General features: G+C 37.6%; 1 protein-coding gene across 1 annotated transcript in view; it reads right to left on the reverse strand.

Annotated features, from left to right (window-relative positions):
- Positions 1-14656, reverse strand: part of LOC309401147 (sodium channel protein type 5 subunit alpha-like) — a 372397-nt gene that overhangs the window by 265360 nt on the left and 92381 nt on the right. The window contains 2 exon segments of the mRNA XM_081970165.1: positions 5750-5878; positions 11480-11560. Of these exon segments, the coding sequence (XP_081826291.1) occupies positions 5750-5878; positions 11480-11560 (210 nt within the window).

Below are 14656 nucleotides of genomic sequence, written 5' to 3' on the forward strand. Positions count from 1 at the left end.
CTAGCCATGCCCAGTTCCTGCAACCGTCCTTCATATATTTTAGTCTCCAGTCCCCTAATCATCCTGGTTGCTCTTCTCTGCACTTTTTCTAGAGTCTCAACATGTTTTTTATAGTGTGGTGTCCAAAACTGGATGCAGTATTCTTGGTGGGGTCTTAATGAATCGGTTGTTAATGAATCACCACAGTTGCTAAGTTAGCAACATGATTATTAAGTGAATTTGGCTTCTCCATAATAATAATAATAATAATAAATAAACTTTAATTTATAGACCGCACCCTTTCCTACCGCACCCATTGACTTCGCTCGTCAGAAGGTCGCAAAAGATGATCACATGACCCTGGGACACCGCAACCATCATAAATAGGAGTCAGTTGCCAAGCATCTGAATTTTGATCACGTGGGGATGCAGCCACAGTCATAAATGTGGAAAACAGTCATGTCCCCTTTTTTCAGTGCTGTTGTAGCTTTGAATAGTCACTACATGAATTATTGTAAGTCAAGAACTACCTGTACTGAACATTTTCCACTGGGACTAAGCGCCGACTAGTCTCAAAGTGCTGGTGTTGACTTTTTAGGGAATTAGCCTATTATCTAAAAACAATCTCCATAGTCCTCTTCTATGAACTTGACTAGACTATGGCATCTAAATCGGCATACTTGTAACTTCTCTTGCGGGAGCTGCATTGGCTGCATATCTGCTTCTAGGTGGAATTCAGGATGCTGGCTTTCACCATTTAAGTCCTACATAGTCTAGGACCAGTTCATTTGAAGGACTTTCATTTCCCAGTCATGTCTACTCAACCCACCAAAGCAGGGAGGCAGGACCAAGGTAGGGCCAAAAAGAAGGGCCTCCTCCCCTTGCTGAGGAGCATCATCCCTGCAGAAATAAAATTGCCCCCCCCCAGTTTGACACTCTTTAGAAAAGCTTTGAAGACATGATTTGGCCAATGGGCTGGTAATCCCAGGGTGATATGGAGCCTATAAAGTAGTTGGTTTGACTATTATTGTTGGGGGGAATTGGTGGTTCATTGGGTATTGTTTTGGGGTTCTATTTCTGTAATCTGTCCAGAATCACCATGAGTAAGTTGGGGGTGGGCAAATACATTTTCTTAATAAATAAATAACTTTTCTAGTGGCTTAGAAGGGAAGGAAAGGTCTCACCTGCCAACTCAACTATCAGGTGCCAGTAGTTCTGAGGGTAGAGAATACACTCCCTCATGAGGCGCATTTTATTCCAACTCTCCCACGATGAAGGAAATCCGATAAATTATTGTATTTATTAAATGTATTAATTTTCATTAATGCGTAATATGCATTTCTTCTGCCAAGCTTTAAATCATTAACTATTCCAGCAACTTATTTTATTTGGATCGATTTTTCTTTTTCTACTTTGTATTTCTTATTACTACTGTATAACTTTACTAAGTCTTGGAATAAACAGAAAGGCAGGGTTTAGATTCAGCAACGAGTAATAAATACAGTTACTTCAGTCAAGAATGAAGCCAGAGAACAGGCAGAAGGATCACAATGACACTTGCATGGTGAAGTCATCGTGTGAACAATTATGTACACACTTCCTGACATCTAAGACAAGGGCATAATTGTCCCCTACAGGTTGTTGTCCCATCTGGGTTATTCTGAAATGGATTTTGCTCATCTTATAGCTTCTTTGGTCATTAGGCTTGAATTTATCCTATTTCCTCAATCATCGTACTTGAATTCAGCTGATGAGAAAAACATCAGGTCTTGGGGAGATAGATAACTCACGTCGAGTGAGGAAATAGTATTTTGCCTAGATTCCCGTCTATGTGTCAGATCGGGAGAGAGCACTTAGCCTTGGAGAGCTGCAGTTGCTATAGCAACAGATATAAGGTATTTGGTCAGGACTAGTGCTAGGGTGATTGGTTGTGGTACATTTTGAACTACCTACAAGGATGGCTGGTTCACTATCTGGAGGCGTGCAGAGAAGAGCAACAAAGATGATCAGTTCATTAGGAGAACCGGAGGCTAAAACATATGAAAAATGATTGCAGGAACTGAATGAACAGAAGGTGACAGGATAGCAGCGTCCCAATATTTAAGGGCCTGTCACAAAGAAGAACAGGTCAACCTATTCTGCAAAGCACCCGAAGGCAGGATAAGAAGCAATGGATGGAAACTAATCAAGGAGAGATCCAACTTAGGAGAAATTTCCTGACATTGAGAACAATTAACCAGAGGAACAACTTGCCTCCAGAAGTTGTAGGTGCTCTGTCACTGAAGGTTTTTTAAGAAGAGATTGGACAGCCATTTGTCTGAAACAGCATAGGGTCTCCACCTTGAGCAAAGCTTCTAAACAATAGGGGCAATTTAACAGAAGAAACGATGTCATAAAAATGGTGGTCTATCCACAATGTTTTCAAACAGCCATTTGACAGCAATGGTTAAAATTCACTATATATATGGAAGCGTAAGCACTTATGGCCTCTTTGCAACCTGTGGACTACAACTCCCCAAATTCCTTAGCCAGTATGGCTCAGTTCAGGAATTGTGGAAGTTGACGTCCAAAGGTTGTAAAAGGACCATAGTTGACCACCCCTGGTGTAGTTGAATGAGATCTTTATGTTACTATGATTATGTTACTACTGTGTTACATGTTGTTCATGTAAGATTGTGGGATTCAAGCCCATTTGGTCATTTTCTTGAAGGTTGATATAAATTGAATTTACATAGAACTGATATTTATCCCTTTTTGGGAGAGGGGGCGGTTTAGAAATATGAAGAATAAATAAATAAATAAATATCTATACCCAACCAAACTAATGTAAGGAAAACCTCCACAAAAATTGGAGCTGTGAAGTCAAGAAGGAGAAGAAAAGAGATAGGGGAAGTATTGAGAAAAACTGTAAGAGAAAAACTGTAACTAAGAAGGACAAATATATTTAGTAGGGGATATGTAACTCCTTTCCCAGGTACAAGAGTTATATACAGCCTTTCTAACACACAAAGTCATGATTTCTTAGACTTAGGAAAGACTCGGAACCTCAAAAACAGGATCTGGGATGTTGTCACTATTACCGACTCTTCAGAGCTGGGTTGCTCCCGGTTCAGCCGAACCGGTAATGGTGGCGGTGGGAGGCTCCGCCCACCCACCCAGATGCTTCTGCGCATGCACATGCGCGAGCAAACCGATAGTAAACCAGTTAGGAACCCACCACTGGAACTCTTAGCATTTGCTATTTTAGACTTGTTATCTTACTCTACCTAATGTTGGGCCTGATCTTTTCTACAGGTTATTATGCTAAGTTATTAGTTGAATCTTTAAAAATAAAAAGCGATGTCCATAGCAATTCTGGCTAACCTATTTTAATATGAGAAAACATGGAGGACAAAGAGGGAAGTAACTGCAAATAAAAAGCAAAGGATAATGTCTCAGGATCCAAACTGAGTTTAGTCACCAGGACTAGAAAATTATTCTTCCAAGCTTTTGGAAACAAGCTGGACCCAGGGAATGTATCTCTCTCCAGAATGTATACTATAGGTAGAACAGATAGTCCTTAAATTACAATATTTTGTTTAGTGACTGTTTGAAATTACATCAGCACTGAAAAAAGTGACTTATAACTATTTTTCACACTTATGACCATTGTAGTATCCCTATGGCAGGGGTGTCCAAACCTGAGAACTTTAAGACTTGTGGACTTCAATTCCCAGAATTCCCCAGCCAGTATGGCTGGCTGGGGAATTCTGGGAGTTGAAGTCCACAAGTCTTAAAGTTCTCAAGTTTGGACACCCCTGCCCTATGGTCACATGATTTACATTCAGGTGCTTGACAACTGACTCACAATTATGACAGTTGCAGTGACTGGGGCTCATGTGATTACCTTTTGCGATCTTCTGACAAGCAAAGGCAATGGGGAAACCTGATTCATTTAAACAATTGTGTTGATTGGTTTAACAAATGTGGCAAAAAAAAAGTCATAAAAAGGGCAAAACTCCCTTAACAAATTTCTCACTTAACAACATACATTTTGGGGTCAATTGTGGTCTACCTGTATTTATATGGTGCCTGGTTGTGTGTGGCTTTTAGTTGTTAATTCACTTAGTTCAGTTTAGTTTACTTCAGTCAGTTAGGAATAACTAATTTAGCTAGTAATTCCTCACGGGCTTGTTGTTTCAGTCAAACTCAAGAATCTTTATCATTCTCACCGTGGTCCTGCCAAAGTTATAGCTGACTGCCTTTTGCAATTCAGCCACAATCATCTCAATGAGGTGTCGTGTCTGGCAAAGAGGAATAACATTGACATGACAAGGCAAAGTGCACCATAGAAGCAGGATTTTAATGAAGGTTTGATAAAGCTTTGAAGGTGGACGATGGGACATCTGGCTGAATTAGTTGTTTTGCTTTGATGCATATCCAGATCACAAGTTCCACAGGAAAAAAATTCTATGCCCCTCAAATTTGTACACACTGACATTTCTGATCTCACTTCCCAGTCCTGCACATTTTTAAAAAAAAATATTCACTTTGTCTTAAAGAAGTTATTGTTCCTAATAGGGATTTTAATCCCTTTCATTTGAAAGATCTTCTCAATAGCCCTATGTGTAAAGGTTCAGTTGATTCTCATAGAGTTGCAGTGGATTTGGTGTTAAGGTTTTAGGATATCCCCCACTTAAAGTACAACTGTATTCACCTATGGGTCTAAACTGTGATTTCTTTATGTTTTATTGAGTAAACCACAGTTTGCTTGCTTCACATTACAAAAAAGCCAAAACCAGCAAGCCACATGATGACTTAGTACAATATGGGAACCATGGTAGGCATAAACTCATTCCTGTCATAGGTTCGATTTCATAGATAGGAGAGGTAAGGATTTATATCAATTTAGCAATGAAGGTTTTTCCAATATAGTGCTGAAAACTATACACTGAGAACTATCTAAAAGGTTGAATCATGGCAACTGGACAAAGCTTCATCAGTCAAAATAAAAAATTAATTAGGCAGATAGTCAGATAGTCGATGGAATGCAGCAACTCTTGCTACACTAACTTCAGGGGTCACTCCCCAAAATGTATTGCAATGTGTCAATGAAGACTCAATCACTGAGAGAATTTCTATGCCACAAATTTATAGTAGCATTTTAAACAGAGGGACTTTGGCTGTAATCCTCTCCTGTTAAAACTACATTTCCCTATACATTTGTTTCAGAATGGAACAGAAGCTAAGCAGGTTGGAAATGGCTAAGAAATCTATTTAAAGAATCTGGTCTAGACTTCAGAAGAAGAATCATCTGAAACTTGACACTCTGTCAAAGTGTTAGAGAAAAGATGCCAATAGCTAAGTCAGCCTTTAACATGTGCCAAATGTTAGGATGCACTATTCACTGTGGCTGATATTATTGTTCCTAATAAAAGTACTCTGGAATATGTTTCACTTAATTATGAATTTCCTTTGTAGCAAGTTACTCGTTTTACTTAGTTAAATAGGTTGCCAGCAAAATCGAAACCACCATCCCCAAGCATGTGCTTGTCAGATGAGTTGGGATGACCAATTCCCTATGCTCACCAGGGATTATGGGAGATGTTGTTCCAGGCTATCTGGCGAGAAGAGGAATAGCTGATCTAAAGAAGTTCCTTCCCAAAACATCAATACAGAAAATTAATTCTTTAGAAAGGCATGGGTGAGCAACACATATTATCGCATCATAAAACTTCAATAAAGCTCAGTCCAGGGAGATGGAGGGAAATAATACAGTAAAGTTACTTACGCCATGATAATAACAGAAAAATCCAGCCAGTTCCAGGGGTCTCGAAGGAAGGTGAATTCAGTCATACAAAATCCTCTGGCCAGTATTTTTATCAATGACTCAAATGTGTAAATGGCAGTAAAAGTTTGCCTATAAAGAGTTTAGAGTCCAAGAAAAAAAGTGAGAATATTAGCAAATGGCAGGACAGGAAAAAAAGCATAAATATGCACCGGTCTTTCAATATCTAGTGAACTGCCTAACCTAATAGCTAGAAAAACAGAATAACAGAGTTGGAGAACAGGTGGTCTGACTTTTTTTTTGTGGCAGCCCCTCAAATATTGGAACGCTGCCATGCATTCAGCTCCTGACACTGCTTAAAACTATGCTTGAAATTGTCACTATAATTGTTCTCTCCGTATACAAATAGACATGATAATATGGAGGTTTTTAAGAAGAGATTAGATATCCATTTGTCCAAAATGGTAGAGCAGAGAATTAAGAGTAGGGATAACCTCCAACTATGTTATTCTGTTATTCTGTATAATATATTTATGAAAATGCTGCTACCATAGTCCTCGCAATGTTTCCATCTCTCTTCATCCTTAGTTTTAACCTAGAGCCTGCCAACTGCTCTGGAACTACAATTCCCAATATCCTTTGTCATCGGCCATGTTGTTGTCTCAGGTTGTTAGGAGTTCAATTCAATAACGCCTATAGGAACTCACGCTTCAAAATGCTTTTAATTTAATTGAAGCTGAGACTGAACAATTTCTTTCAATGGACATGGTTGTAATTCCATTATAAACCAGCTAGAAGTGCTGAAAATCTATTGTTAATTTATTATTGTGCTGTAATATTTTCACTGTGATTTTTTTTTTGCCACTGGCAAAGCTAAGGCAGCTGTGTAATTGAGATTTGGCTTGCTGTTCCACTGGTGCTGATCGTCTAGTTGCTTAACCAAAACAGAAGCGGATTGACTACTAACTGAAACTCAGCAGCTCCTGATTTGCCATTTGAACACAACCAAACAAACATTTTCAGCAAGCTGACCCACTTCTCAGTATGGGCAATTTGGCAATAAATGAAAGTCAGCTGTAGGCTAGGTTGCATTGATCCCTACTATCACTTTAGTATGAATCTTCCCTATATTGTGCCTTCAGGATATTTTGGACTTCAATACCCATTTACCCCGGCAAGGTCGGTTTAGATAGCATAGCAGCATGTTGTCCATACATCATAAAAAACCAAGTTGGAGAAGATTGCCATAGTTAGGAATAAAATTGAAAATGTGATTTTGGGAGGAGGAGCCAACGTCGCGACCATATGGACGTGCGGTCTCGATGCTCCGAGACTGCAGCCAATACTTTTGCTGCTGGGTGGTCCAATCGGACCTAAACCGTCCCGCAGAGACGGTGAACAGGAAGAATACGTCTTGCTGATCTCAGGGACATCGCAAAGTCCCTGATCGATCCAAGAGAAGTTCTTCAAGCCGGTGACAAAAAATCCAGCCATTAGGCTGATGAAGTTGGGGCGGCTCTAAAACGGAAAGATACAGAAAGAGAAAGTGTTTCCAGCTGGTGAGGAATTTTTACCATTTTAAAAGAGACTGCCTATAAAAAACTAAAAATTAATTTTAATTGGAGAACAGAAGAAATAAGCAGCGGAATTAAGTTTGGAATGGTTTTGGACAGTGAGTTATCTTACTTTTTAAATGCTATCTTCATGGATAGAATTTATGCAAGCCTTTTAAAATGAATGGATTAAGTTTTCTTCTTCTATTTTTTCCTTTTATTATTCTTTGTAATCTATGGGCTAAAATTCTCCTCTTTCATTACTGTGGGTGTTCTTCTAACTCATTCAAGAATCGGACTTTTTTTTAAACTTGAAATACAAAAAAGATACAAAAAGAAACAAAGAAAATTGCAACAATCATACTGCTACTTGGAGGTTTGTGTATTGGAAATGAAACACTCTTACTTTTCTCACTGATTATCCTGGCTTGGCATTCCAAGGCCTCACTGCTTGTTTATAGAGAGTGATAAGAAGAAAAGCATACAGATGTCCCTTTGAAGTATATTTTTAATCAGAGAAATGTGAAAATAAAACGTTATTGTGAATCTATGCTTAATCTTGTTAAAACCTTCCAAGCTAGAGCAGCAGGGTTTGTTAGCTGGAGATAATGGCACAATTTCAACAGCAGAAAGAAACTAAGTCTGCAAAAGATATTCTTAGAAATACAGAAATTATCAAACACATATGAGAAGATAGGGAAGAAGTTGGAAGACTTAGAGCATCTAACAGTAAAATATGATGAAGAAGTTGGGGATGTTTATCAAGTGTAAAAAGTGGTGGTTAAAATGCTAAAAATTGAAGAGGAAAATGAATATAAAGGAATTAAATTTGCTGATATTTATGGTGATTGGTTTGTCTTTGAAAATGGAAAGAGTGGAATACTGAAAGAGGAATTAAGTGGAGGGGAAATCTACCCCAGATGGCAAGATACAGAAGAAGAGAAAACAAAAGAATTTATGGATTTAAAGAGAGAAATTTTATTAGCAATATCATTGATAACATTACTGACAATCAAATATAAGCTGATTAAGGAAACAGAAGAAGAGCATCGAAAATACATGAGAGACTTTATAAGCAAGGAGTTGCTAAGAGGAGTCCATACAAAGTTGATTAAGGAGATGATTAGAGGACTGACACCACAAATGGCAGAAGACATGAGACTGTTTTCCTACTGGAAAGATACAGGTTGATAGATGGAAGAGTATAATTTAAAACTAGTTAAACTTAGTGAAATTTAGTGGCAATAGATATAGTTAAATAAATAATTGTTAAAGATAAAAAGGTATACAATGTGTAGTGTTATGATAAGTAATAATTGGATATGAACATTGAATGGTACCCATGAAAGGAAGATTAGAAATCCTTTTGGATTATATATAAAGGTTAATAAAAAAAAGAACTGTTAGATACAGTTAAGTCTTGATTATTATGGGGAAAATGTTATGATACAGGATATAGTTAAATAAAGGAGGGATAATGGTAACAACGTATATATAGGTATGGGTACAACATAAGGAAACTGGATGTAAATTGTAAACTGTGATTTGGAAAGGAGGATTAGAAAATTTTGTTATTAAATATTATGGATGTTTAGCTAGAATAGGACATAAGGATTCAGTGTTAATGGAGGATTTTAGAAATAGTACATGAAATCCAGTATGTGGTTATGTATTAAATCTTGGTATATTTTATGATGAAGGACGTTTAAACAATTGTAGTCAAATGAAAATGGAGGTATGATGATGGTAACATGTATAAATATCTGAGTTAAAATACTTGAGTTAATATGAATTATGTTTGTTGACTGTGGAAGAGATGCACAAAAGCCTTTTTGTAACCAACTGATACTCTTTCTGCAGTATGTAAAGAAGGATGTGTTGTGTTTGTTTTGAAAATAAAAAAAATATTTAAAAAAAAAGAAAACATGATTTTGCAGAACAGCAACTTTCTCTTCCCTATCACCACTGTTCATCCTTGTGGCCCAACAGTAGATAACCATCAATTATAGTTAACTTAGTATTTGATTTTCTTCACTGTGCATTCTTTTCACCATCATTTTCAAGTTGTTGTTGATGTTCAGTTGCTAAATCTTGTCCAATTCTTCATGACTCCATGAATACATAGCATGTCACACACCCCTGCCCTCATCCTCCCGGAGTTTGCCCAAATTCATGTTAATATAAGAAATACCTCACATCTATCAATTTTATCTTGAATTTACACAACTGGAAGAGTTCTCTACTCCTTTACCCAATCTTCTAAATCAGCTTTCTCCAAAAGATTTCTTCCAGCTACACCATGACTTTGAGTCCCAGAATTCCCCATTGGCATAATAAAGCAGGATGTAGAATTCTGAGAGTTGCAATCCAACAACACCTCTGAGGGACATGAGTGCTTTAGAAAGAGGAAATATAAAGAAATAATATGTGGAGGCTGCATGTGCATTTGTATGCATAGGAAGTCCTCAACTTAGGACAACAATTGAGCCCAAGACAGTTGTTAAGTGAGTTTTGTCTCATTATATGACTTTTCCTTCCACAGTTGTTAAATGAATCTTCGCAGTTGTTGAATTAGTAACACAGTTGGTAAGTGAATCTGGCTTCCCCATCAGAAAGTCACAAAAGGTGATCACATAACTCCTGGACAATGCAACCGTCACAAACATATGCCAATTGCCAAATATCTAAATTTTGATCATGTGATCACGGGGATGCTGCACAGGTCATAAGTGTGAAAAACAGACGTAAATGATTTTTTTCAATGCCGTTGTAAGTTTGAACAGTCGCTAAATGAATAGTTGTTTCGTCAAGGACTACTACTTGTATACTATGCCTGTGACAAACATAACAAGGGCAGCTTTTAAAAACAGAACTTGATCACATGTAACTGTAAATCCGGTTAGTGTTCCAAAAGAGAGGAGAAATTTGCCCCGTTTTAGAGGATTTTCACTGCTCCTGGAAGTTGGGACTGCCTCTAAGATCCTGTCTGGAAGAAGGGCATTTTGTCCTCTTTCCTTCTGGCGCCCATAGTGAGGAGCAGATGGCTGTGTTTATCATCCATCAGTCAAAAATAAAAAGTGTGTTCTGGTTGGTGCAATGAGCCACACTAATTGTTTAATGCACTGCACTTAGATTAAGCCTTTGCATCTGGTATCCATTTCAGTAAGAACTTGCAGAAGTGCAGGTTTGGCGTACCGAACCTTCATACAAAAGGTAAGTTTCAGAAGTATTTATATATACAAATCCAAATTGTTTCATTCTGTCACTCCAGCATTACCTATTGATGAATAGATAGTCAGAGTTGATCCTTATCCAATTCTGCAAAAAAAGTATTTCTAATGTCTGGCAGAGTGATGTGTCTTTAACCCCAGCAGTGACTACAAGTACTCCTCACCTTACAACAATTTACAAGCCCAAAATTTCCATGGCTAAGCAAGGCAGCAATTAAGTGAGTTTTGAAAACCATTTTTCGGTGTTTTTGCCATTATTGGTAAGTGACCCACTGCAGTTGTTAAGTGAATCATGTGGTCATTAGATGAATCTGGCTTCTCCCATTGACTTCGCTTGTTGGAAATTGGCTGGGAAGGATACAAATGGTGATCACATGACCCTGGGACACTGCAACTGTCATAAATACACGCCAGTTGCTAAGTGCCCAACTTTTGACCACATGACCATGAGGATGCTGCAATGGTCGTATGTGTGAAAATTGGTCATAAACCACATTTTCAGTGCTGTTGTAACTTTGAAGAATCACAAAATGAATGGCTGTAAGTTGAGAACTATCTGTAGTATATTATCTGTAGTATGCACTTTCCAAATTCAATTAAGGGATGAATGTATTGTTAGCCTTTAGATTACAAACTTCTCTGAGAAAAGTCCACTTCTCTAAAAGCTATATAATTTATCTGAATCAATTGTGTTTTGTCAATGCACTTGAGATACACTCTGACAAAACACAATTTAATCATATATTTTAATAGATACTAATTCCATTTTAGTTTTCAATAAATTTTGAATTTATGATTTAGCATCTCAACCATCACCCTAGAGAACATAAATAAGGTGATTGCAAGAACATGGACAGTCCTCATATGCCCACTTCCCAACTTAAATTATATGCAGCAGGAGTCTATTATGCAAATACAAACAGAAAATAAAGTTCTGAAAAGATACTTACTCCACGTATTTATTCCACGGAGGAAGTTCGGACCATGCCATGAATACACAGTTGGTTAAAATAGTGCACATAATAAACATACTGAATAATGTGGAAGTATGAGTTAAGGAAATAACTTTAAAGGAGTTTTGAATTTTAAAAACATATTTAAAAATGAGCTCTTCACACTTTCACTGTTATGGCTCTGCAATATTTTTCCTGTTTCACAGCTTTTATTCATCCTTTCCATAAATAAAATGCAACGGTTGGATTTGCAATAGACATATGTACAGTATGTATGTATGAGTACAGATACGCAAAGTTATACAGGTATAACTTAGGTTGAAGTTTACAGAAAAACACATAGCCAAGAGAATAATTCTTAAAGCAAAGTCAGTGATCAAATATTGCAAATATTATCTAGTTGGTTATTGAATATTATTCAATGTGTTTTTATATACACCAGCTTTTCTCAAATGAAATCATTTCTTTCAGGAAAAAAAAATATCTGTAGTATTTATATCATTAAGACTCTTGCTCTCTCTGGTGAATTAAAATGTATATTTGTTTTATTTTATTAAATTGCTGCTGAACTTCTGCTCCAAGAATCCTTCAGATTTGGCCATTATGGGTTAATTGGTTCAGCAATATCAGGAAGGTCTGACAGATACATATTCAAGTGAAACTTAAGACCTGGTGATTAATTTTTTTATGATCTATAATTCAAGTTCTAATAAATCTACTGCAACCAGGAAAGAAGGAAGGAAGGAAGGAAGGAAGGAGGGAGGGAGGGAGGGAGGGAGGGAAGGAGAGAGGGGTTTATTGTCAATTGACCATATCAAATACATAAAACTGATACAAAAATACAAGTTGACACAAGGAAAACAATAAAACATGTTCATAATACACTGTCACCCCTACAGTTAGCTCCAGTCTGATGTACCTATTCAATTCTCTTCAAAAGGGTCTTTGAAATGAAACATGTAATCTTACTGATCAGAAATCCTTGATGCTCTCTGAATTTGGTTGTTTTCTTTCAGGTGTTTCATTACCCAAACTAGGCAACACCATCAGTGCTAAAAGGGTTTGCACTTCTAGCACTGGTGATGTTATCTAGTTGGGTAATGAAACATCTGCAAGAAGACTATCAAGCTCAGAGATCATCAAAGACCCTTCATTTCAACTCTGAGCTACAAATATTCTCCTTTATCAAAATACACTTTCTTTTCAATAGAAAATGTAAGTTTCCTTTTTATTACAGCCTAAAAAAAATCATGTGTAGATGAAGTTGAATCCAAATGTATGTTTTCAGTAAAAACTGATCTTCCTACTCCCAAAATGTTTTCCTAGAAGAAGAAGAAAAAAAAAAAGGGGGGGGGGTAGAGCCTTACAAAATAGCCAAGATTAGCTTCTCTTAAAATACATTTTAATAAGGTCCATGTTGAACGGAAACACAGGTGTGGTGCTGCCAATTCAGCATAAAAAGAAAATGAAAAGGATTCATAAAAAAGGAGAAGAGGAGGAGGAGGAGGAGGAGGGAGGGAGGGAGGGAGGGAGGAAGGAAGGAAGGAAGGAAGGAAAGAAGAGAGGACCAAGCAAACAGAAGCTTGCTTAGGAGAATAGGATTCTCTTGCACGAATGATTATGTGGCACCCTAAATAGTGATGCAATTGGTATATAAGGGGCCTTGGATAAGGAAAAGTGACAGTTCCCTGCCCCAAGTAACTTACAACCTAAATTTAGAATAGAAAGATGACAGAAGAAATAGGAAATAGATAACAGAGGATGAAGGTAAGAATGTACAATGCGTGTGTGTGAGAGAGAGAGGGAGGGAGGGAAGGAAGGAGAGACACACAGAGAGAAAAATCTTCCCCAATGTGGTGCCCAGCAGCAATTTTGGGACTTTTTAATTTCTTTATAAGCATGATAACTCAATGAAAGTGATGGGACTGCACCTGTCACGTATGAACAACCAGATCCACATATGAACTGTTCAATTAGCTACTTTAATCCTCCTGTCTATTTCACAGGAATCTTTTCTGGTGATTTGGGATTAGGTAAAATTCAATGGCATTCGGGGTGTGTGTGTGTGTGTTGTCAGACCTTGCCCTCTTGTGCTTCTGCAAAGATTCCAGACTAATTCCCCCTTTGACTCCTCCCCTAGCTCAACCAGTCTCTATCTGATGGTACAGCCCTGTACAATGTTTAAAAATATAGCAGTTTCTTCTTTTCTTCCAAAAAACACATTTGAATTGTTGGATTAAAACTTACTGGTCTAGAGAAGATAAGGACTAGCCTCATCATTCAGTCCTCCTGTAAAGAGCCATGTTGTAACTGGTTACACATTGTCTTAACAGGATAGACAAAAAAATGTTGTAAAATGGGGCAAAACTCACTTAATAACTGTCCAAGAAATTTTGGACACAGATGTGATTGTAAATCGAGGACTACCTATAACTTGGTATTTACCAAGAACTGTTGACAATATCAAAGCAGTCCTGTGCCCTATTTAATTATTCCAAATTTGGCTTAATTAATCAGTGGCCACATTCATCTACCCACATGTCCTGGCTTCTTTTTATGCCTGATCACACATAAAATGAAGCTGGATTGTGGCTTTCCACTCTTCCATGCCCCTCAAAACAAAACCCCACTATCTACAACACAATTATCTCAATGGCTCAAAGGTGAACTTTTAAGCAGGGGTATGCCTTTCCTTTGTTGGGGGAAGAAATAGGAGTAACTGGATATTATTTTTTCCTGCCCAATATCTACTCTCAGAAACTCACTGGGTTGCTAACCTAGCCTGCTAATTCCCACATGAAAACTTAGAAACTAGTAATTGGACTCAGGAGTAAAAACAGTAATCAAAAACATGTTATTCTCCTGGGATCTATCTCTCCCGATGAATAGCTGTAGAGAATTGCAGCTGGCCAGCATCACTTTTTGCCATCATAACTTGGTGAACGCTTATTTTTATAATCTAGGTAAGAACTTAGAGATTTGAGGTCCCAACTCAGCTCGTGGGGAGTGAGTCTCTCACTTTTTTCACTCTTCCCAGCAAAGGAAGTCACTTCCCTAACACGCCTTTCTCATTAGTGAGAAAACAGGATGTCAGAAGGAAGCAAAATGATTGCAACTCCTGTAGGGAAAATGGGAAGAAGTTGGTGTCTTTGTGGATTCCTTTGTGGGCAGAGA

The sequence above is a fragment of the Natrix helvetica genome, assembly GCF_964273705.1.
Source record: "Natrix helvetica genome assembly, chromosome: Z".
In the NCBI taxonomy this organism is placed as follows: Eukaryota; Metazoa; Chordata; class Lepidosauria; order Squamata; family Natricidae; genus Natrix; species Natrix helvetica.